General features: G+C 35.3%; 1 protein-coding gene across 1 annotated transcript; it reads left to right on the forward strand.

The window, feature by feature from the left end:
- Positions 1-26,309, forward strand: GFPT2 (glutamine-fructose-6-phosphate transaminase 2). Its single transcript, XM_070933880.1, has 19 exons — positions 1-69; positions 5,790-5,897; positions 8,104-8,202; positions 9,717-9,842; positions 10,656-10,714; positions 11,358-11,492; positions 12,119-12,180; positions 12,348-12,427; positions 13,801-13,918; positions 14,627-14,790; positions 16,954-17,049; positions 17,158-17,255; positions 18,303-18,423; positions 19,029-19,186; positions 19,528-19,642; positions 20,207-20,334; positions 20,863-21,030; positions 24,601-24,762; positions 25,344-26,309. Exons 1-19 carry the CDS (start codon positions 63-65, stop codon positions 25,386-25,388), a joined length of 2,049 nt encoding a protein of 682 aa, XP_070789981.1. The 5' UTR covers positions 1-62; the 3' UTR covers positions 25,389-26,309.
- Positions 26,310-26,577: the final 268 nt, after the last annotated feature.

Raw genomic sequence — 26,577 nt, forward strand, 5'->3', positions numbered from 1 at the left:
TGTGCGGGGTTCCAGGCTTGCCAGCTACAGAACGGGGCTGCGTACGCGGTCGGGGACTAACCATGTGCGGTGAGTGAGGGGAGGGGAGGAGGAGAGGGAGCGGAGTTGGCTGGTTGCCAGCTTCTCCGCGCAGTTCGCGCGGCAAAAGGGGGTTGCATAGGCGGGCTCAAAGCAGGGGTGCAGTTGTTCGGATTTGGGAGTGGGGGAGGAGAGGGAGAAGGAGAGGAAGAACGTCTGCCATGTAAAACCTCCGCAGTTCCAAACGAGTAGTAAGATCAACCCTTCTTCCTTAGGAGGAAACACTGCTGCCTTTTGCCCGGTGGTCGGAAAGGAAATGGAAGCTGAATGCTTTACCCCCTCCCCCCCCCCTCCAACACTCTCCCCCACCGCCCCCCCCCCATAAAAAGCACAGGAGGAAACGTGTTTCTAAGCCACGGTTCCATCTCTTCCTTTTCCCATTCCCCTTCTCGTTTTCCTTTCTTCTTTATTCCTTCCACTGCCCCTCCTTCCCGCGGGTGGCCATTGGAGTGGGACGACCTGACCATGTGCTTGCTTAGCTTTGCTCCTCCAGCATCCACCTCCTTTCTTTAGCTTTGGATGGAGTACAGTAGTTTTAAGTCAAACTCAAGTTTTGCCCCATGGCTCATTGGGTTGATTCATTTTCTCAAGGGGAGAGAGATAAGGTGAGGGATGAAAGCAAGTCGGGGCAAGAAGGAGCTGCTTTCTCCTAGCCTTTGGCCTGAAATGTGACTGTAAGGCAATGGATACTGTAGAAAATCTAACCTCTGATTATTAGCAGGATCAATCTTTAGTAAAAGTGAATGTTGACAAGCAAAAGTGCCCCTTCAGGATTATTTATTTATTTATTTGCTAGCTGCTAAATTTTCATTCACAGATCTTTTTTAAATTTTCCTTCTCCAGGTTCCATACTTAGGGAATACTACTTGGGGAATGAATTATTTATTTAGTATTTATGGTATACTTGGTGAATATTTCTACTTTTAAAAAATGTTTTGTACTGAATCATCAGCAAAGTACACGTTTAGAATTATTCTTGCCTACAACAAGGAAGTAAAACTACTACAAGAAGAGTTTAGTTTCAGGAATTATTTGAGGCAGTATTGCTTGTTGGGACAGTTCAAGTATGTAGTTTCCTTCCTGGACTGCAATGTATTGATGGCAAATAGGTCCTCAGGCTGAGATAAATGAACTTTTGCACACCATTGCTCAAACTGCATTTCACCAGAAACAACAGTATAAGCCTTTTTCAAATTTGAAAAAGGTGTTTGAACTATACATGCACAGGGCCGAGGTTTCTGTAAGTGCGGATAAAGCCTTCCCCACATGCAGTTCCTCTGCATTTATTAAGCTGGGATGGGGAGGAGGGGGTAAGATTTATGTCCAAATTCCTTGCAATGCCTATCTTTTCATGCACTTTTAAGCATCCAAAAAAGACAAAGTTATGACAGTGGCATAATATAGAGAAAAACAGGACCAATGTCTATAAATATAATAAAATGGATTGTTTGACAGTGAGTAGGTATGGATTATACAACTGACTCATAAATAAGGTTTTGGATTGAGAAAAATCCAATGAAACTAGTTTTAAATTTGTATATTAGAACAGGAAATCAGCTGTTCTGATTTGTATATTAGAACAGGAAATCAGCTCCAGACAATTAATGTATTTTCTTTGCAAGATAAGCAAGGAATGACTTTGAGTTCTAAAAGATTATTTTGTTCCAGAAAACCAAATTAGTTTATTGTGTTGAAGCTGATAAGGAATATTTTGTGTTACCCTTAGTTACTCATTTAAGACCTAACAACAAACATAGTGAAATCACTTTATCTAAAGTGAGACATTTGTGCTTTAACTCAGAAATAGGGATGTTCCACTGCTCAACCAAATGCTAATCAAGAGAATTTATGGCTGAGTCAGAATACTAGGTCAAGGGTTTGGTGTGATTTCAAAGCATTTTCCATTATTGATGATGTCGAAAAGTTTGGTGAGGTAAAAATAAGATATAAATCAGAACTCTGTTCCAAAAATGTTTCCGGAAGTGATGAAGGGAAGCTTCCTACTTTGGGATGAAAATCTCTTTAAAGTATCTCCACCCAAAGGAAAGCTATGTAAAAAATGCAAAATATGTCTGATGTTTCACCTTTTCATATGTTGTTATACATAGCAATCTAGTTGTGTATAATTAGCATAAATAATAAGTCAAGCTGACCTTTTTTGTGCCAATCTTTTACTCCATATGTAGAAATATCAGTGAGTTTAATAAACTTACCTGTGAGGTCATTGAGACAAAAGCTTAGGTTTCTAAGTCAATACATTATTTTAAATGGAGGGATTCTCTAGCACATTAGAACTATAGTGCTCAGTTAAGCAAAAGAACCTCAAAGTCTAATGCTGATACAATCTTCTTCGACCAAAAGATCCCTAGATGTTTTGGAGCTACCACTTCCAGAATTCCACATCAACAGGATCCCTAGATGTGGTTGCCCTATAATGCTATTATTCCCAGCTAACATAACCAATGGGCATAGCTGATAAGAATCCAACAGTACCTAGGGTTACAAAGTTGGCCACTATTACATTATTTTTATGTAAATTATTTTCAGGTTTATGTCCTGAACTTCCTCCAAAAGTTCAAGGTGCTGGGCATGGCCCTCCATTTCCAACCTTGTACGCCTTTGAAGAATAAGGTGCCTTCTTGACCAATTATGGTTGAGATGGATTCTTTTTACAATGTCTTAACAACTGTTTTAAAGGATAATTTTCTGTCAACAATTCTGTCAATAATTATCTTCCTAAAGATAATCAATAGGTACATTTCACATTTGGACGTTGAGTAATTTGGCTAATTAACCACATGAGAATATAGGATCACTGTTTGTAGAATGGAGGAGGAAATTCAATACATTTTAAAAATGGTATCTTTCGAAAGAGGAAGCAAAATAGTTACAAGGAAACTTAATTATAGCCAGAGATGAATCCACTCAGCATACTGTCTTCATCGTGGAAAATAGATTTCTTGGTAAGGAGGTAAACTTTAACATAGTGAGCAATACATCATTTTCCCCTAACATGGCATCTCCTAGATTAGTTTGGATTAAAATGCCTAAGATTCCTAATCAGTATAGACAATACCTGAGAAATTCTGAGAGTTTCAGTGCATACATATCTGAAAGGCAACTTTGAAGAAGCTTCAGTACATAGCCAAGCAACAAAGATAAGGGAAGGGTTGCTGAGCTTACTTATTATGAATAAAATATAAAAGGATCCTAGCTTGATTCTGGTTAAATAAGCATTGACATTCTTGTGGAATTTCCCCACTCAGGGGTCTTTTCTTTACCAACCAGTTGCATTCCAGAAAAAGGAATCAAGAGCTTCAAAGTGTTTTTAGGATATTAAAGGGGGAATCTCAAAACAAAGGTTAACTTTGTTTTGTATAACTTCTAGTTAAACTCCCTGCTTGAACTGTTTTTTAAAAAGTATCACAGTAGAGGTGCTTCATTCAGTTATGGAGACCAAGGCCTTTTCCTGTGACATTATTTCTGTGCAATCATTTTAAAACAACTCTATCCATTTTGGTTTTTATCAAGCCCAGTGATTAGGTCTTCTGTAAGTAGAAGTACTTAAAGCCTTTTCTTATCTCTTGAATAATGAAAATAACATGCTGAAGAGAAAAGATTATGAGGTCAAAGGGGAAGTGGTCTAGTTAACAATAGAAGTTTATCTACTGGATAATGTTTGAACTACTACTTATTCATGTTTCTGCATTTGCCATAGCTAATTTGTGCCACAATAAAATAATGTCTACTTACACTGCCACAAAGATTTTTAGAATGTTTTCTAGTCTGAACATTTATTAAAAACTGTATATATTTTAAAAGTGTCTAATTTTAAGTGTTTTTAATGGTAATATTATTGCTTAGAAAAATAATAGCATTTAAAAGTGCTTAAAACTAGACAAATAAAATTGCAAGACTATAAAACTGGATCCTTCATGATAGGGAAAAAATAGGGTATTTTCAACTATGGTTAACATTTGTGACTTTCATTTCAGTAAGGAAAAATGCAAAATATGATACAGAAGTTTATTCTTTGTGAATTTAGAATTTGGGCTGTTCAGGTTTGATTTTTTTTATCTCTTGGAACTTCAGGATGATTTATTGTACAATCCAAGCTATTTCTAAACCAGCCTGAGCAGCACTAAAACAAGAGAGGCCCATCTGTTTATAGAAGGAGGAAAATGAGAAGGGGGATGCTATTGGTCACACCGACTATTGAACCATGGACTTAAGAATCTATAAGTCCTGTGGTCTGAACTTTAACTTTGTGTTGGATTGTGGCCTTTATATTTTGAAAGTGAACAGTCAATGCGGTTAATAGGAGGTATGATGGGATGTATATGTTGAAACTAAATTTTCTTTCCTCAAGCCTACACAACTGTAATATATTCCTTGGCAGTCTAGACTGCTGCTATCATTTTCAATGAAAAGTCTCTAGTGGCCTCTGAGTCTCTTTGTATGCTTAAATAGGAGCATTGCTAGAATTCAGTATAAACAAGGAATCTTTACCAAGCTCAGCACACTGCCTCCATTGTGGATAAGTCCCTCAAAAAGGCCTTTCCTGGAGTGACCAAAGCATAAAAATATTGCTTCAAATGAGGACTCTGTTAGATCTTTTATATGTGTATGCAAGCATGTATGTATATATGTGCATGTCTGTCTGTCTTTTGAGGGTATAAACTGCTGATTTATAAATACTGAGAATGTGCAAAAATGTTAGCATTTTAAATATTGCTCTGGAAAAATAGAAAAGAACTTGAGCTGAATCCATGAGAAAATTGTTAACAGCCCTAGCCTCAGGAAATTTTTGTGTTGAACTGGGGCAACTTTTCTGTTGTGATTCATGCCAGAAAACAGGATTTAATACGTTTTACTAGAAGTTTCCCTAATAGATTTGTGAAATACTAGCTGTAGTCTAGTGTTGTCCAGATAAGTTCTTGGCTAAATTCTGACTTAGGTTTGTAAATATATTTTTGGGAAGGCAGAGAATAATAGCTGTTGTTCCAAAAGTACAAATTTATGGTGCTAGATAATATATATTGCCATCTGTAGCTCAAAACCTGATTAGTAAAAGATTCATGTTATCTTATTTTAAATGAACTAAATCAGAAATAAGCAGTCAACCAAAATAAAATTGGTCAACCATAATCAAATAATTGTCAACATTTAAATACCTAAGATTATCAGGCAATAGTATTTTAATTATCCTTTTTATTAGTGAAACTATGTACAGTAAGTCATAAAGCTATCTTTGCAAGAAATAACATCATGATAAAATAACTGATAAGGTTTTATCTCAGTTGGTAAAGTTGACATGGGGAGGGAGGGAGGGAGGGAGAGAGAGAGAGAAAGAAATTTAGACACTTGGCAACTATTTATGACAGTTGCAGTGTCTCAGGGTCAGGTGATCACCTTTTGTGGCCTTTTGAAATGCAAAGTCAGTGAGGGAGCCAGATTCATTTAACAACTAACTAGCTTAACAACTGCCATGATTCACTTAACAAGCGCAGCAAGAAAAATCGTAAAATGGGGCAAAACCCACTTAACTGTCTTGCTTTGCTATGGAAATTTGGGAGTCAAATGGGGTGATAATTCGAGGACTACTTGTACTATAAACTAGGATAATGGGACAAGACGGAAATCATATTAACTTATGAATGGCAAAATATTGGCATTTCTTGTTTTTTTTTTCACTGCCCTTTCTTCAACAGGTATCTTTGCTTATTTGAACTACAAAGTACCTCGGACAAGGAAAGAGATATTTGAAACACTGATAAAAGGACTGCAAAGACTAGAATATAGAGGATATGATTCTGCAGGTATGTAAAATGTCTTACATGGACACTGACCATTGTTGTCTTATATTGCTTCTATTGCTTTTCGAAAAGCACGTTAGAAGTGGTCTCTGAATAGATTAGATACTGACAGGGTTCTCATATTGTAATTAACCCAGCCACAATGGCTTAAATACTGTAGCTTGTGGTTTAATGTGATGTGTGAACTTATTGTGGCTTATTTAACAGTGTTAAAAACAAGCCATGTGTTATTTCAATGCATGAAGCCCACTGTAAGGAAGATGAGTCAGTTCCGTCTTTTCCATAGGAAGAATTCTATCCTCATTTAATATTATTTTAATAATTGAGGAAGTGAAAGGTTACATGAGCTGTGTTTCTATCACACTGCGTCAGATTTCTGAAGAATTTTTACAATGAATTGCATGCACTTTCACTTTTCTCTTCCTGCAGGAGTTTATAATTAAAGCAATCAGAGGCTTGTAATAGGCAAATCAATGTTAGTTTCATTTTGTGATATATATTTGGTTCTTGGACAATGTTTAAAAATATACTGTTGAACCATTGACATGAGGTACAAATAAACTTACAAGACAATCTTAGAGTTTTATTTATTTATTTTGTAATAACTTTAACCTATAGGATCACTTAAAACAGGTTGGGTCAACTTATATACAAGTCAGGAAACCACAGTAAGGAGAGAACATGATGAGGAACATTGTCCATGGGGTCACGATGGGTCGGACATGATTTCGCAACCAACAACAAAAAGTTGGCAAAGGAGTGTGTGACAGGGCTACACTCTCTCCCCTTATTTATTCAATCTATATATGGAATACATATGTCAACCCTGAAACAAAGCTGGCTGAGGCTATCTTTGAGGCTTCATGGTTGCCACAAGGCAGAGGGGAAGAAAGGGAGCGGAAAAATTAGATAGCTTGGCTTTGCCATCAAAATAAAAAGTTTTATTGTGGGAACTAAGGTCATTCCAACAGGTGGCTGAGAAGAGGAGGAGTGGAGTAACCAGGCAACCTGCTATCACCACTATTGGACAATGTGACTGATGACCTGGGGGGAACTTTCACTTTTTAATTAGGTGAAAACCACAGAAACTTTCAGAGTCTGTTTTCACCAGTTGTGCCAATATGATGTATCCAATAAATTGTTCTTTGAGGAATCTACCTGCCTTGGAATTCTGCTTTCAATGGGTGCATTACTTGGAATGCTGACAACATATTAAGGAAAGCTAGATTGGAAGAATATGAGTATGATTTTAAAACTGGATGAAGAGACATCAATAATTTGTGCTAGGTTGATGACACTACCCTGATAGGCAAAAATTCAAAGAATCTGCAAGCTCTAGTACTAAGCACAATGAAAAAAAATTGGACTAAAATTAAATATAAAGAAGATTATAAATGGCAAAGGTAGGGCAACCAACTTTAGAATTATCAATGAAGATATCAAAGGATCTCTTTGGATCAACCTTCAACAGTAAAGCAGTCAAGAAATGCATTTGGTAGAGTAGCGATGAAAACCTTTATTCAAATGCCATGATCCTCCACGAAAGTTAGGCTTGAAGAAAAAGGATAAAAAGAAACGGGATAGAAAGAATACAGACACCTTTGAAATTTGGTGTTAGAAAATACAGTGGACAGCCAAGAAAACAAACAAATAAATCAACCTAGTGCTTTCATTAGAAGCGCAAATGATCAGGATATCCTATTTCTGATGTATTATGCAAAGACCCAGTTCTGTGAAAAAGATTGCAATGCTGGGAAAAATGGAAGGAAAGAAAGAAAGAGGATGCGTAGGAGGATGCTTAAGATGGACAGCCTCAGCTGCAGTAGTGATGAGCTGAGACTTGATAGAACAGGTTAGAAATAAATCATTATGGAAAAAACTATATGTGGTGACTAAAATTGAAAATGACTTGATAACACATAATAGAAATGCTAAGAGTCAACACTGACTTGCATGATCAACCAATAGGAATTTTAATCAGATATAAAAGGAAAAACAGACGAGGCAAGTTTTGAAGCCTTAGCAAAATGTTAAATACTTTTATGGCTATCTTTATAAAAGGATTTTCAAGGCAAATCATTTCATTAAAAAAAATCAATCAAAATATCTCATCTGCTGAAAAAAAATTCTGATATTCTGTTTAAGCAAATGTGTACAGTAAGTTAAGTAATCAGGAACAGTATACAATAAGATATACTTTATATTACAGGTGTTGCAATTGATGGGAATAATAATAAAGATAAAGAACGGTACATCAAATTGGTGAAAAAAAGAGGAAAAGTAAAGGCTCTTGATGAGGAATTGCAAAGTAAGTATAACAAAACTGCATTTTGGTATATTTATGGCCAATCTTTAATATAGCATGTTTATTTAGAAGTACCATACTACTAATAGTACTAAGAAGTACTATTAATCAATTGCCAATTGATGGGATTACAATTACACTTCCTTAAACAAAAATTTCATTTGTCTTAATTCTACATTTTACTCTCAAATGATTTCTGAACATTTTACTACCTTTCCTCTATAAATTTTATTCATGTGTATATAAGGGCAGTTATGATACAATATGAGATTGTGGAATAATATTCAATATGAATTATGTGTACATGCAATAGTACATCCACAAGCCAAGCCTTTTGCTAATATTTTAATGTCATTTTGAGACTAAACCTCTGATAGGAGTAAGAATATCCTAGGAAAGATACCGTGTTTCCCTGAAAATAAGACCCTGTCTTATATTTTTTGGAATCCTGAAATAAGCTCTTGGCCTTATTGCCATGCACTCAAAAGCCCGATTGGGCTTATTATCAGGGGATGTCTTATTTTGAGGGAAACAGGGTAGATGGAAATATACTTTCTACTTTGTGAAGTTAAATCTCCCAGTTATTACACAAGGATGATGTAAATCCTATTTTCATTTAAGATCTAATTAACTGTAACAGAAGTAACGCCTAAATCATAAGAAAAACAAGCAATACAAGTTATGTATATCATTAGCAAAACATTAAATCATTTAATAAAATTAAATAATAAAATTTAATAAAATGTCTTTAAAGCAAATTCTTTCATTAAAATAGAAACAAATAAAATAATGATTGCTGACTCCCATGCAGTGTTAGACATTTTCATCTGGATTTTGAATTTGCTCAGTGTTGGAAGTGATTATTTTGTACTGAGAAATAAACTCTGTGTGTGTGTGTGTGTGTGTGTGGTTTTTTTTTTGTGTATGATGATTTCTGCATGGAATGTGTTTACTGTAGAATTTGTGATATTATTAGAACATACTTTTATGCATGTAGTGCTCACTTAACAACCAGTCACTTAACGACTGTTCAAAGTAACAATGGATCTTCCCCCAAAAGATACTTATGACCCAATTGTAAAGTTCTAAGAACTGCACACATTCACAGACCACGATCACATTTTGGATGCTTGGCAACCAGTTCAAGAGCCATTTGTAATGTCCTGTGGTCACGTGACAACAATTATTATCCTTTTTTGCCAGTTTCTGGCATTTACTTATGGTGTCTGACAAAACCCACCCATTAGATAAAATGGATTTGCTTAACAACCACTGTGTTTGCTTAATGGCCGCGGTGTTTAATGACCATCACAAAAAAGGTCAGAAAATTGTGCGTGATTGCATAGTACCTACTTAACTACCACAATGACTTACAACTCTAATTCTGGGTTCAGTTATGGTTGTAATGCAAAAAAAAAAACCACCCCTTTTATAGCCACTAACCATTATTGAAAAGCTGGAAATTTAGAATTGCCTATCATTTTGAATATAAATTATTATACATTTGTCCTGTATAGAGCAAGAAGGTTTGGATTTAAAGGCAGATTTTGAGACACATTTTGGCATCGCTCACACTCGGTGGGCTACTCACGGAGTACCAAATGCTATCAACAGTCATCCCCAACGATCAGATAAAAGTAATGGTAGGTAATTTTTTTGGTGGGTTAACAGAAATCCTTAGAGGTAGTTGTTGAAACCAAAAAACCACCATCACGTGTTAGTGTATGTTAAATGAGATGGGTGATTCAGAAAGCAATTTTGCACGTGTAATATTGACACATGAAAGACACGAATCTGCTGAGTCCAATATTCTCCAAACAACCAATATCCTCTGATTTTTAAACCATTTTTAACTGGTTAGTTATACTACTTGATATCCATTGGGCTCCATCTCAATCTATGCACTCACAAACACAAAAAGGTGGTTGCAAACTTTATGCAGAAGTTTCTGAAGCTTGTGAGCAGCAAAGGAAATGTGAGTGCAAATGCGCGCACACACACAGAGACATGCACACTAGAAAAATCAAGCCACCCAAAGTCAAGCAACCTTGCCATGAGAGAGTCCCAAATCCAAAGCAGCCCAATGTTTCTCATTTGGAAGGGCAAGGAGCCTTGCAGAATGCCTTTGCTCTGCTCATTGCATGACAAGCCCTTAGACTGAGAGTGGATAGAAGCTCAGACTCCTCATTTTATGAATCTCCTGGTTACTGGGTGGTGCAGCCGCCTCTCCGTACAGCTGCTCAGCAGTTCATCTGGCAACTCTGGAACTGGCTGTTCATTGTCAGTCTCTTTGACAGAGACCAAGCTGGCCATGACTCGTTGCTGAAAGAACAGAATTCTATGAAACACTTTTCTAATGCTAATTTAATAAATACACAGCTTCCACCCACTTTTTAAATTAAAGTCTCATTGTTTGCTCTTACCTATGTATTTATTTCCATATATATTCCTTTCAGAATTTGTTGTTATCCATAATGGAATCATTACAAATTACAAAGACCTACGGAAGTTTTTGGTAAGCTAATCTAATGCAGCATATTGTAAAATTGTGTCACTCCAAACTGTGTGACGAGTTATTTTTATATGTAGAAGTAAAGCTTTAGTTCTTTAGAGAGATCTGTCCTTGCCTGCCATTAGATTTAACGCCAGATGACAAGTTCCAGATTCAGTGTCCCCTTATAAAAGAGAATAGTTTGTCTACAGCTTTTTCCTCTCCTTTCCTATGTGATCCCAGTGTTAGCACGGGGCAGTTAGAGCAGCATTCTCAACCTTGGCAACTTTAAGATGTGTGGAGTTCAGATCCCAGAATCCCGCAACCCAGATGTTAAAATGGCTAAGTGTGAGATGTCAAGATGTTAAAATGGCTAACACTGAGCTAGAGAATAACACAGTGTTGTTTCTGGCAGGAATTAATCTTGTGATTCTATATTGTTATGAAGCAACATTAATTTCATGCTGTTTCCATGGCATGATTAATAAAGTCCTAATAAATAAAATCTAAATAAATAAAATGTAGCTTGTGAAAGTGATCGTCCTGGGGAGCGGGAACTAGACCAGTAGTGATCAAGGCATTAGATGTCCCTTGATGCTATTGCATATGAATGAAAACAGCCTGAGGTAAGAAACTCGAATCTAACATTTTGTTTAAAACATTCTAGGAGACCAAAGGTTATGAATTTGAATCTGAAACAGATACTGAAACAATTCCGAAACTGATCAAATATGTATATGATAATAAAGAAACTGAAGACGTGAGTTTTTCTGTCTTGGTGGAGAGAGTCATTCAACAGCTGGTGAGTGAGAGATTCTCTTATTTCCTAGCATCGGTAATGTTTACATAATATTGAATTATCTTTCACCTACTGAGTTTAACCAAATGAGGTTGTTGGGTGTGTTTTAAAACAGAGACGATCCTTTTCAAAATGCCTTGCTATATTTTCTTTTTTACAAAAACACATAGTTGTCCAGAGCATAGGTGAAAAAGGAGACACAAACCCAAATGAAATCCAGATGCATTCCTATAATCTATTATTGTTTTCCTTTAGATTTGTCAATCTGATATCAAGGGTTAGGCCGCAGCCTGTAAATAATCACCTAATAAAGCTCAGTATATGGATTCTACAGCTGGACATGGATTAAAAATACAAGTCTTCCCACTGATAATCAGGAAACTAATTGTTCATCATTAGAAATATATCTGATTGAGTTAATTGGGGATCGTCCCCCTATGTAGATGCCAACATTGTTGTCAGTGAATGAAGTGTATTTGCTACTTTTTAAAAATTTACTCCCTTTATTAGGGATCACGAAAGATATGAAAAGGGAATTTTGACTAATATATTATCTTACTCATTCTTTAGATATTTTTGATGTGCATCCCATTCACTCTGTTTTTAATATTAATGTTCCTCTTACGTAGGAAGGTGCGTTTGCACTGGTATTCAAAAGTATCCATTATCCAGGGGAAGCTGTTGCTACCAGGTAAATAAACAAAACTATAAATTGGGCTATGATGCTAAATAAATATATATCAGCACAGAGCTTACACGGAAGATTAGATCTTTCAAGATCTAAATCTTCGCAAAATACCCGAATGTATTTCTTAAAATGAACATAACCACTTTCATTGTTGTTTTATCACTTGACAGGAGGGGGAGTCCTCTACTTATTGGAGTTCGTAGTGAATCTAAGCTCTCCACAGAACAAATTCCCATTTTATATCGAACATGTAAGTTATTATAATACTATCACCATCCCTGTATTTTGGGAATGTTGTGGGTTGTGGGGGAGAGGAAATCGATTATATTGGCCAGAATTCTTTCTTATCAGTCCATTAACTACAAATCCATGGTACTAAAATATTAACTATATTAAACAAACCCTTATTTCAAAATTGACAAATTTTATATTTATGTATTGAAATTAATGGTGTGTAACATTCTTTTCTTAGTAATTTTTATTCCTTTTAGTAGTTGCACTGTCCCTTATTCCTTCTTTTATCTTCCATCCACTTATACCACCCTTCCCACACCATATAGTATTCCGAATTTTCATCATCATTTAACTCATAAGTTAATTTACTCATCTCAGCGCATTCAAATACTTTTCTGATTATATGCTCTTCCGGTGGTAGTCCCTTTTCTTTCCAATATTGTACATATATTAATCTGGCAGCCGTAATAATATGTATGATTAGGTACCTCTTTTTTTTTTTTTCATATGTCCTTTTTATATTCCCAGGAGAAATGTTTCAGGTGCCAAATTGATATTTTCCTCAATTATTTCTTGTATCCATTTTTGAATTTTTTTCCAATATTTCATCGCTTTGGGGCATGTCCACCACATATGGAAGAAGGTACCCTGATGATGGCTGCATTTTCAACAATTTGGACTTGTAGTTGGATAGATTTTTGCTAATCTTGTAGGGGCTAAATGCCACCTATATAGCATTTTGTATTGATTTTCTTTGTACGCTACTGCTCTTGTCAATTTGTAGTTCTTGTTCCAAATTATTTCCCAATCATTCAAATTTATACTATGCCCGATGTTTTTAGCCCATGCAATCATTTGATCTTTAACCAACTCCTCTGCCCTATCGTATTCTAATAAGTAGTTGTATAATTTGGCCAAGATTTTTTTCTCCGTTCCAATCAATACCTTGTCAAATCCGTTTGATCCTATCTCTATACCGAATTCCTCCTTATCTTTTTGATATCGAGACTTGATTTGTAGATATGGCCACCAGTCAATATTAATGCATTGTTCTCTCAGTGTCTCATTGGATTTAAGATTTGCGCCGCTGTCTAAAATATCCTTATATAACATTTTTTCGTTTCCTAGCATGTTGGGGTATATCATGGCTTCCATTGTGGAAAGCCACTTCGGGACTTTCATATATTGCTTTTGCCTAATCTCCGTCCAAGTTTGTGTTAATGTGTCCCTTATTCTGTGTCTGTGTCCATTTTCTTAGTAATTTTTCAATGAGGTAGTAATGATTCTTGTATAATTCATGAAGTTTAATAATTTGATTTCAACTCTGATGAATTTGGGTACTCACTGCTGATTTAAAGATGTTACATGTGTATGCTTTTTCATTGATAGGTAATATAGAAAATGTAAAGAACATATGCAAAACTCAAATGAAAAGACTGGACAGTTCAACCTGCCTTCATGCTGTGGGTGATAAAGCAGTTGAATTTTTCTTTGCTTCGGATGCAAGGTAACAGACATAATGATTTGTAGCTTTAGCAGGATTGTGCAAAGCACGCGAGTCCAAGTGAAACAATGAAATAGCTGCAAACTCTGTGAATTGCTTCAGCAATTTTCCCCAGCTGCTCTGTTGACATTTCCAAAGAATGTCCTGTCCATGTCTGCAAATGCAGAGAACTAGAGAAAACTTACAGAGCAGCGGTACTCACTCTTCTGGGTGATGAGGATATTTCATTGTTTGAGGAGGGGTCCTTAGCTCAAACCAATTGAGTTTGTCAAGCACCTTTTAAAGCTGCTTTGTATAGCCCTAGATCCTGATTTTTTAGTTAGCCAGTGGTGCAAAATAATTCTGGAAAAACTGATCCTGCTCCTGGCTCGTATCTAAGGAGAAATAGCCTTTGGTTCTAAATCTAAATGGTAATTCATAAAAGTGTGTTTAGCGTGATCATATATAGTACAGTTTGGGATGCAGGAAATGTCAATAATATCATAATATCAAAGAATATAAACTGTTCTTAGTAGCTGTGTGCAGATTCCAGATTCTTTAGATTGTGCGGATGATCTATGACCTGACATGCATGTGCTTCAGTCAAGAACTGGATGATGCATAATTCATGCTTATGGTTATTTATAGCTCTTATGTACACCTACAGAACAAAGCTTTGTTGCACTTGAAAGTTCACATCTTACCTGGATTTTTTTTTTTTTAATGGGGCAGTGCCATAATTGAACACACCAACAGAGTTATTTTTCTGGAAGATGATGACATTGCAGCAGTGGCTGATGGAAAGCTTTCCATTCATCGGCTAAAACGTGCTGCTACTGATGACCCATCTCGAGCCATTCAAACTTTGCAAATGGAGCTGCAGCAGATCATGAAGGGTAAGCCCAGCAGAACAGCTTTCCTAGTATCAACTTAATATTTTTCCATCTGAGTTCAGATGCAGACTTAGCCACAAAAAAGAAGGTACTGATTGGGGGAAAGTATTGAAAGTGCTAGTTGTGACCTATAAAGTCTGATAGCCTCACAGCGAGATAGATGGCAAATAAATTTAACAAATAAATAATAAGTTAACATCTTGCATCTATAACATAATTCTGTCCAGCCTGTCTAGAGCAACCTGGAAAAAAGATCTGTTAGGATTTCATCTACATGAGTGTGTGAGAAGTTAGAAGGGTGGACTCCAATTGTAGAATTCACTCCTTCTGGAAATACACTTTGCCCCTACCCTTCCCATTTTTGGAAGGGCTTGAAATATTTTTTTTTTCATGGACAGTCTTCTTCCATAGGGAGTTGTTCTGGAAAACCATCTAGGTCAGGGGTGTCAAACTCGCGTTGTCACGGCGGTGTCACAGCATATTGCAACTTTCACTAAACTGGGCATGGGCGTGGTCAGTGCGTGACACATCTGACCCGTGGGCTGGGAATTTGACATCCCTGATCTAGGTACTGTTTCATATTAATATCAGTTGTAAAGTTATTAAGACTTCTGTTCTGACCCGGCTCCCAAATATGAATAGAGTAGAGTAGAATAGAATAGAAAATAGAATAGAAAATAGAAAATAGAATAGGAATAGGAATAGGAATAGAATAGAATAGAATAGAATAGAATAGAATAGAATAGAATAGAATAGAATAGAATAGAATAGAATAGAATAGAATAGAATAGAATAGAATAGAATTCTTTATTGTCAAGTGTGATTGGACACACAAGGAATCTGTCTTGGTGCATACACTCGGTGTACATAAAAGAAAAGATACATTCGTCAAGAATCATAACGTACAACAGTTAGTAACAAACCTTCTGTAGTTAACTAAATGTTTCCTTTATTAGGAGCATCAGCAGCCTCAGCAAAAAGTCTCTCTTTCTTACAACAGGCTAACAAGTGTATCGGGCAGGGAGATGAATGTCTGCCACACCTATTCATATCCACCTCTTGCCTTTTATCCCCAGAGCTAGGGTGGGGCTTTGCTAGCAGTGATGTGTCTTCTGTCCCAAGGACTGGCGTATATTTTTTCACTGCTCCCCTCTTCTCTGCCTTCTGCGCATCCACATGTCAGGCACTGGACCCACAACAGCTTCTGTGTATCATCTGGAATCTGTTGGGGTTGAATAGTATATGAATATAAACAAATAAACATTGAAACCATTTATATTCTACCTATTTAGCATTGGAAATTTATAGGAACAGCAATATAGTCTATGTATTGCTATTATAAAACTAAATACTGTATGGTATTTAAGACCTTTTTTATACATACAAGCTCATGTCTAAATATAAACAATATCATTTTGAAATGCCATAAAATGAGGTAAACCATGGTAGTTGTATAAATAGTCCTTGACTTATCATCGGTCACTTAGTGAGTCTGCAGTGAAATTACAACAAATCCTCCAAAAGGTACTTATGATCTAAATTTGAAGTTCCAACAGACCCACCCCCATTGCAGAATGATTGTATTTTAGGTGTTCAGCAACTCGCCTGTATTTAGGGCTGTTTGCAGTGTCCCACAGTCATATGATTTCTAAAGACATGATTTATAGCTTTTTTTTTTTTTTTTTTTTTTTGCTGTAAACTGGCATTTACGACTGCCACAAACTATATCATATATCATAAAATGGGGTTGGTCACATGGATATTTTGACTTACAATTGTCATGATATATAATGGAAATTCCAGGTTCTATTCAGGTTGTAAGTTGAGTATGCTTTAAAAAAGATTTTCAACTTCTTTATCTGATGTACAGATCCCATTATTAATGAAAAAAACTCTTTTAACTAGTCCTGAAAATTAAATGTTAGTAAAAATCTAATCCTTGGAAGTACATACTTCGGTAATGTAACAGCCAAAAAGGGCCCTGGGAGGACTCTCGTCATGGTCACATGATATGGGAATAGGCATTCCTTTAACCAAGTTTAAGCGACCAAGATTAAGGCTTGTGACTGAAATTGACATTCTGTCCCAGGTTATTTTGCTGTAAATACCATCCTTGATTAAATAGTAACATTAACAGACCGTTTTTATTCAAATGTAAAACAACAGGGAATTTCAGTGCTTTCATGCAGAAGGAAATATTTGAACAACCAGAATCTGTTTTCAATACTATGAGAGGACGAGTGAACTTTGAAACCAACAAAGGTAAATGAGAGGAAAATTCTAATCTCCCTTTATGTTACCATTAATGTCTGATAGGAACTTGCCCAGAACTAAAATCTTCATATCGTTTCTGTTTTGTGGAAATTATAGTTCTTTTAGGTGGCTTGAAAGATCACTTGAAAGAAATCAAAAGATGCCGTCGATTAATAATTATTGGATGTGGAACCAGTTATCATGCTGCTGTGGCTGTAAGTTTAAAATATTTCAACATATGAAAACATATGTAATAAATTTCTTCATAGTATGTTTATAGGAGTTTTCTATGTTTTAAAGAACAAGCTTTTGGAGTGGTATTAATCATAGAACTATGAATCTCTTTGATTGGGATTGATTCCAGCTTGATCCTTCAGATTTTCCAATAGTACATAATTATATCACCAGTACAATAGAATCCATCCACCTGTTATTTGTTATCCTCTTTCTCTTTCATTCCATCTTTTCCAGCATTGTAAATTTCATAAAGGAGAATAATTGTAGCTCAGGGTTGAAGTGAGGATTCCTTGGTGCTCTCTGAGCTTGGTTGTTTTATTGGAGATGTTCATTACCTAAACTAGGTAATATCATCAGTGCTAGTGTAGCACTGAAGTTTGGGTAATGATACACCTGCAAGAAAACAACCAAGCTCAGAAAACACCAAAGAACCCCTCATTGTAAAGTTCTCCAGAGAACTATGTCTTTGCATAATGTGCCACAAGTATGATAATTTGAACCTGGCAATTTGTGTCTTGAGTGAAAACTCTGGCTTGATTATCCTTTTGCTTGTTTTCTTGCCTACCCGTGGTATTTTCTGGAGTCTTCTCCCACCATTAGAGTTCAAAAGTGTTGAAACTCTTACCATCTTACTTCTTCAAAGTGCAAATATTACTCCCACAAACTGTTACAAACCTGCATGATTCTGATCTTCATAGTTACAGCCACATCCTGGATATGTAATGTCTTCAAGGCTGTTCTATCAAATGCTGGTCTGTGCTATATTTCTTGACAAATGCTGTCATAACCCAAGGAATATATTCAGCATATAGTTGAATAAATAAGCAGAGTGTATACAGGCCTAAGTCAGTCGTTTGCCAACCTGGGCTGAAGTCTTGTTTCACGGTGAACATTTTAGTGTGCATTAAAGCAGTAATTTGCATTATTCCTACAAAACTGATTAATTTTGCTTCACCCGGCTAATATGCTAATCTGACATGATGTCACAAAAGAATTAAAGCATTGTTTTGTTTATGTTTATTCAGACACGACAAGTATTGGAAGAACTGACTGAGCTACCTGTCATGGTGGAACTGGCTAGTGATTTTCTGGATCGGAATACTCCTGTATTTCGAGATGATGTGTGCTTTTTTATCAGCCAGTCAGGTAAATTGCCTTACATTTTAATTTGGGAAATATTGGGAATTTGACAAATGTGTGGTTTGTTTTTTTTTTTGGTATATATTATTACCTTCATTTATACCAAGATTCCTGATTGCAAGCTTTTAATTGTATTTACATTATGAGAGGAAGATCTTGTTACTATAATTCACGTTGATTTTTATTATTAGCATAAAGGGCTTTCCACTGAGTGTCTCAGAAACTGCATCTGGCAGTTTTGAAATGTAAACTTTTCAAAATTAAGCTTCCCTGTGCCTGTATTTTAAAGAAAATATTACTCCTATTTCTGGGGCCAATTTAAGATTTGATTTTGCACTCTAAAACACTAATCTTTTCCTGACCTGAGGAATACTCTATGATACTTTATCTCCTACTAAAGCTAAACAGATGGATGGCAGTCATTTTTAAAGATTTTGCAGATAATTTTCACTTCCTATTTATAACAGCCAAAACAAGAAACATAAAACTTTGGCAAGTTCACAAAACAGGAAAGTTGTTCAGTATCATGATGAATAGAGCAGATCAGAGCATTCTAACTTCGACTGCCATTCTAATCTAAGTAATAATGTCATTGTCGTAATGTGTTAAAGGAGAAACTGCTGATACCTTGATGGCTTTACGATATTGTAAGAATCGTCGAGCTTTGACTGTTGGCATTACAAACACTGTGGGAAGTTCAATATCCAGGGATACAGATTGTGGTGTACATATCAATGCAGGACCTGAAATTGGTGTTGCAAGTACAAAGGTAAGTTTCTTTTTTTTTGTAATTGACCTTCTCTTTTGGACCAAACCATAGCCTTTATTGGAGGGGCAATAAAGTATCTTCCTTGTTAAGAAAGCATTGTGTTGCAAGAAACTGTCAATACTATCTATACTAATACTATCTATACTATAAAGATTATACAGGATTTCAAAGCATCCCTTCTGCAGCTTATGGATATGAGTGACTGAGCCAGAATCTGATATCCACGGATATGGGCTGTACTTGGTCCATCTGGTTTCACCAAAGCAGATGCTAATAGATAGTCTTAGGCTCATACACTTAGGATCATACAACCAAATAAAGGATTTTTTTTTTATCTTCAGGCTTATACCAGCCAATTTATTTCTCTCGTATTGTTTGGTCTGATGATGTCAGAAGACAGGATATCCTTGCAAAAAAGAAGACAGGAGATCATAAGTAGTTTAAAGTCATTACCTGGTATGTTCATACGGGGAATTAAAGTTTGTTGTGAAAAGGAAAAAAATATTGTCACAAACTTGTAAATCAATTTTCAGTTTTGTAATTTTGAAAGGTATTCCATTATAGGATTCATATTATTTGCTTGCACTTTAATTTCTCTGTTGAGAAAGAGATAAGAGAACAAAACTGGACTTCACTCTTATAAAATAGAATCATGCTTTGAAGGTAAATGTGTGACGTATTGTTAATAGATAGGCAATTTTATAGTTATGTACTTTAAGCTAAGAGCTCTGCTTTTTAAATTAAAACCTCCCTCCCTCCTTCCTTCCTTCCTCTCTCTCTCTCTTTAGTGAAGGTTAAAAACTGTTCAGGATAAACAATTGTTGAAACTTGTACCCCTCTAAAATTTCATGAACAGATATTAGGTGCTATCAAAGGGTAAAATAGTATGTTTTATACTGTAAAGCACATAAATTAATTGATGTAGTCTGTCTATATTTGCAATTTTAATATTTTGAAATATTTTGAAATTTGATAGTATTGCAAGAATGAAAGTAATTCTCATTTTTAATTTGTTGGCAGAGATGATTAAAGAAGTACTGTCTTTGGATGAGAAAATACACGATCTGGCACTTGAACTATATAAACAACGATCACTTTTGGTTATGGGTCGTGGATATAATTATGCCACTTGCTTGGAAGGGGCACTGGTATGAATCCTTAACTTTGAATTTTTCAAAAGTATAAATAACTTATTATATGTAAAACATATTTGTAAACAGTGCTTTGGAGAAAGTAAAAAGATTTATATGTCTTTCAGATCAGGAATTATTTGTTCAACTATACATCTACACCCTCAAATTATACAAAACTATTGATGCTTTGCAACATCTGTTCCTTAAACCGAAATTTACAAGAGAGAAATCCATAGAATAAATTTTAAAGTGTACTGAAAGGATACATGATTAATGTTTAATGGATGGTTATTACTTGGGATTCTTCATCTTAGACTCAGCACATATTTGATGTTAGTTTTCATTTAAGAATTAGAATGTACAGTACCTAGGCAATTCCAAAAAATTGTATATCCGAGCAATGATCACTAATTAAAATTTGGGCATGCAAAAAGCAGCTTTGGGGTTCTGACTTTGGTGTTATTTATCTGTGTTTTAATTGTTATCAGCAACATAATGCATTTTTATTTTGTCCTTCGTGATTTTCTTTCATTTGCTTTGCAGAAAATCAAAGAGATTACATATATGCATTCTGAAGGCATCCTGGCTGGAGAACTGAAGCACGGACCATTGGCTCTGATAGATAAACAAATGCCTGTTATTATGATAATTATGAAGGATCCCTGCTTTACCAAGTGCCAAAATGCTTTACAGCAGGTCACTGCCCGACAGGTAAACACTGTAATTTGCATTTCATTTTTATGATTAATCTGTACATTTGTTGCAAGAATAAAATACAAAAAAGAATATATATATTAATGAAATATATTATTTATATATCATCATGTTTCAGCATGAATAATATGCAGGGTCAAAAGCCTGTCTAAATAGGAGTGCTTTTGCTTGCCTGTCACAGATGTCAAAAGAATAATTCTAGAATTATTAAGATGTTATATTATTAATGATTAAGAAGGAATTCTAGAATTCTTAAGAAGTCTACTGAGACTTGTAAAGCTTGCTAGATGAGAAGTTGCACTAAGCAAAGACCAAAATAATATTGAACTAACTGAACATAGATGAACAAGATCATCGGGGAATATCTGTAGACTGAAACAAAGCTCATCATTTTAAATTTGAAAGATTATTTGAAGAATGAAGCATTACCGACCTTAATACTTGGATCAAAGTACACTGTAAATCTTCTTAGTTCTCAGAAAAGACTTTATATTTTAAATAAAATGTATTACTGAAGGCCTGAACTATATATATAACTGGCAACTGGGGGAGATTAAACACTGCATAACTATAAACATTGTAAACATCTGATAGCGTACAAAAAATCCTCATATACCCTGTTTTCCCTAAAATAAGACATCCCCTGATAAGCCCAATCGGGCTTTTGAGCACATGCGCTAAAATGAGCCCCCCCCTGAAAATAAGCCCTCCCAGAAAATATTTAAACACATGCGCAGCCGGTCCCCGCCATTTCCTCTGGTTTCCTCCATGCGCCCCAAAATAATAAGACCTCCCCAAAAATAAGGCCAAGGGCTTATTTCAGGGTTCAAAAAAATATAAGACAAGGTCTTATTTTCAGGAAAACATGGTAGCAAAAACCTAGTTTAGCAGTCTTAGGATTTAAAAGCCAACGTTTCTGGACCTGAGTTTTGTCTGAATTTCAGGGTATAACATATTTGACTCCAAAACCAGGCAAAGTAATATTTTGCTGAATTTAATTGACACAACACAAATAGAACGCTTGTGAGTTCAGAGTTTGCTATTTCAGGTATAGAATTAATCCTACCAAGCCTTCTTACATGTTTTAATTTAATAAAAGTTATTTGAGTCACTAAGACTATGAGACCCAATGTGCACAATATTAATAATTTAATAATATATGAAGAACTGTATAATTATGTCATACTATTATGACCTGGAAGATCACTGGGAATGTGTAATTTTCAGCTGAAATGGATTCTTCAGAGTTTGGTAAACTGCTTAGAGCTTAATGGTAAGAGTGGGAGAAAAAAGCTTTTGTAAAAACTATCTTTTGAAGAAGACATATTTATTGCCTCTTAAATCCCTAAAATCTTCAAATGCTAATTAGTTCTAACTGGTAAGGAGCTTGCTAGCAGTGTATTCTGATGTTATGTTTTTATAACAGAAGTATAAAATATTTAATTATTCTCTTTACCATTCTTCTGTATTATAAAAACAAGATAAACTACCCCATTAGAGGGGAAAAAACCTTTTCTTTGTTATTGTTTTAGTCATCTATATTTAATTAGCTAGAATCTGGGGATTTCAGTGCTGTTAGCTAAATCAAAAAAGTTGAAAAAATATTCTCAAAAAGGCAATAGCAAACTACTTGTATATTGTTGCAAGGAACTATGTAGATATTTTCATGAACTTACTAAGAACAGAATTTTACTCAAAGGAGATTTTTCCTCTTAAAGGCATCTTAACAGCCACAGTTTTAAGTCAGTAGCTGTCAAAGAAACAAGAGAACTGAAGTGAAGCTAGTTTGATCTCCCTTCACAATGGAGTTACAGAGTTTGGAACTAGCCCAGAAGCTTTTCTTGTTTCCTTGTCTGGTATGCCTCTGATAGTGGATACAATGAAATTGTTCTTATTAAAACTGCTTTTAATCAATAATATAATTAATTCATAGATAATGGATACGATCCCTTTTTGATGTCAACTAACCTGGCTGCCATATTTTGTCATTTCTTATACTAGCCAATTGAATGAGGATTTTACCTGTTCTGAATGAGTGATTTCAAATTAGCAACCTTACAAGAGAAAATGGAGTAAATATTCCCATTTGCTCTATATTATCCATAAAGTTATAAGTTAAGAAGATCTCAATCATTACCTCTCCACCATTAAATTTACTTATTCCCTCTTAGGGAAAGTGAGATGTTGCATTTCTTGAATGTTGTAGTTCCCTTTTTTGCTCTTTCAATAGCAGTGCCTTCCTTGCTTTTGTGGCGTTTACTAGGAATTCTCTTTTCTTTCCAGGTTCTAGTTTTAGATAAATTGAGCATATTAATATGTCTCTATACTTTTCTATTTCCCCTGTTCCTGCCCCCCACCCCCCAAAAGACCCTTTTTAGGCATTGTTGTGATCAAATTGCATTGGATCTCAAACAATATATTTTTATATTGTCCATTATACATAGTTTTAATTTGCCATGCTTTTAGCTTGCTGAGAACTTGGGGGCAGGTGAAGACAAAAAAGTCATTTTAAAATAAAGTATGTTTCCTGTTTGTTAAAATAGTAATAATAGTTATACACTCCTTGGTTTATGCCCATTTGTTCAATGACTATTCAAAGTTATGGCAACACTGAAAAAAATGGATGTACAAGCAGTGTCTGAAGTTTCAGCTGTTGTAGCAACCCCACAATCAAGTAATTGCAATCCAGGTGCTAGGGTGTCCAGCTCAAAATTATGACATCCCAAGATCATGTGACTGCCATTTGGGACTTTTCCTGCCAGCTTTCCACAAACAAAGTAAATGGGAAACCTGGCAAGAAAAGTCTCAAGTCATTCTGGTAAATTGCTTCAGCCTGCACACCCACCTTCCCCTTGGCTCTTGTGGGACCTCCACTGGGCCTTCTAAGCTCTCCCTGGCCTTCCTTGATTTGCATGAGTCCGCCCAAGCCTTCCCGGTCCTTCCCCATCCCAGTGTGGCACCCCAAGCTCCTTACCTGAGGATCTTGCAACTTCTGATTAATGACCACACATCTCGAAGTTATGATGGTGATTGGAGCTGTCAGGATTACTATCAGTAATCAATGCAGTCAACATTGCACTTTGCAATTGCATCACCTAGTGATGGCAATCTGAGTCCCAATTCCTGTCGTAGCATGTGAACTACATGTAATATTATATTGGGTTACTGCAGCTGTAACATTTACCGGTAATGATACTAAAGCATTTAAACTGTTGCATTTTAGGTTGAAGCCAACATTATCAATACCTATATGTATTCTTTTAGTTTAAATACAATGGTATTTTCAATGTTGTTTTATTAATGTTCTTGCTACATTTATTTATTTATGAAAATAAATATGGCCACCCAACTCACTCTTGATGACTCTGGGTGACTTACAAAGATAAAAACCTAATTTAAATCTTATAGGGGAGGTGGACAGCATAAAAATTTAATAAATAAATAAATACAATACTAAAAATAACTGCTACATATTGGAAAATTGTTTGCAAAGTACAGCAAATCTATGTATAATCAATAATTGATTAATCATTAATATTAATCCATACTACTTGATTTGTTTCTTAGGGTCGTCCTATTATTTTATGTTCTAGAGAAGATACGGAGAGCTCCAAATTTGCTTACAAAACAATTGAGTTGCCACAGACGGTTGATTGTCTACAGGGAGTCTTGAGTGTGATCCCTCTACAGCTGCTTTCGTTCCACCTGGCTGTTCTCAGAGGATATGATGTAAGTTACTTCCATATTTAGTCATTCCAATTAAAGCAAGAACTGTTGGATACTTCCTGGTTTCTTCAAATTGGAAACAAGAATGAGTGATAGGATTTAAACAAATAGCTATAAATAATTGTGGTTTCTATAAAGATTAAGAAATTATTAGCATTTAGGCATCTTTTAACTTGAACCACAAACTTCAATAAAGATAGAACTAACCATCTTGCTTGGTGTGTGATTCCTATTATCCAAAATATAGTAATAAGAGCCAAGCAGTGATTGTGATAAGAGTATTTGCAGAATCACTATTGATATAGTATTTGAATACTGTAGACAGTCATTTTCTTAGCATGTAAAAGGATATCAAAGAATGTAGGGTCTGGGTCATGGCACAAATGAAATGAAACAAAGAAAAGTTAGAATCAAGCAGAAATCAAACTAAGCCAGCTACTTAGGGATATTAATGGTATTGGCATATATTTACATAGTTTGGGAAGGCATACAGCCATCAGGATATTTTATTTTCTTTTATGTTCCTTTTAAATGGGATAATTTTTATTGTGGTATGATGAAAATCTTTTTCTTTCTTTTTCCAGGTGGATTGCCCAAGAAATTTGGCTAAATCTGTGACTGTAGAATAAGTATTATGTTATAAAATATAGCCTGATAATTTCATGATGCTAAGTTAGGCTTTATTTAACCTAACTTTGGCTGGGTTTAGTGGATAAACTCACCACAGGTAACAAATCATGGCTGTTTCTTGGCAGTTTGAAGCCATGATCTGAAATCGATTTTCAAATCCTGATTTATTTTAATCAACTTGTTATGTTTAAACTTGGACTCCTGGTTTGTTTTTGAATTTTGTCAGTGCAATTTAAGAGTAGTTTTAAAAGATACCATTCATCAGGATAAATGCTCTACTTTCCCAAATCCTTAATTTTCCTGTTAACATTCTTCTTTCCAAGGTGAGCTCTCTGTGTGTAAGGCAGAGACCAAGCATCTCATTTTCCTAAAAGCTCAATATCCATTTCTGCGGAGGGAAACTAATGAAGCCCATAAAATATCATTAGGGAAAGCACACCTTAATATAAAATCCCAAAACCTTATGTAGAGGTTTTTACATTTTTTAAATGTAGCAGTCCAGAAGCAAAGCATATACCATCCTTCTTTCCAGAAAATACAAAACGCATACAACAAGCCCATTGTCCACAAGAACACAGGCAAAATGCACATATTATTAAAGAGACTAATAAACACGCAAACAACTTTAGAAATAAAAACACAACCATCCATATAAAATATATGTGCACACCTACCATTGCTACAGGCAATCCCATCCTTTATGTGATAGGATGCTTAGGAAATGGTAGAGAAAGAAATCAGGAGTTCACAGGACAACTCATGGTTATTTTTTGTCTGAGACATTGACTATGGTTTGTTTAAATGTCTTTTTTGGGTTTCAAGCAAGTATTCTAATTATTCTGACCCTTCACTTCAAACCATAACTTTTTTTACTGTGAGTTTTTTAACATGAGAGTAATGAACCAATAACCAGCATATTGTTAACTAGAAAATATTTGGAAAGATGTCCTTACTTTTTTTTTGGGGGGGGGGGGGGAGAAACTACTTAATGTGCCTTTAAATATTTGTTATGTACTTTACTAAGTGCTCTTGCTTGTAGCGTTATTGAAATAATCAAATTGCCAAAGAAAGAAAAAAAACTGTTGTTTACATATGTTTAATGAATAGTGTTTTTTTACAACTGTGCAATATATGTACATAGCTTTTTTTCTGATTTACTGTGAATAAATCAACACTATGAGCAGCCTG

Source organism: Pituophis catenifer, unplaced genomic scaffold (genome assembly GCF_029215685.1).
Source record: "Pituophis catenifer annectens isolate HBS135680 unplaced genomic scaffold, rPitCat1.0.hap2 SCAF_2, whole genome shotgun sequence".
Classification (NCBI taxonomy): domain Eukaryota; kingdom Metazoa; phylum Chordata; class Lepidosauria; order Squamata; family Colubridae; genus Pituophis; species Pituophis catenifer.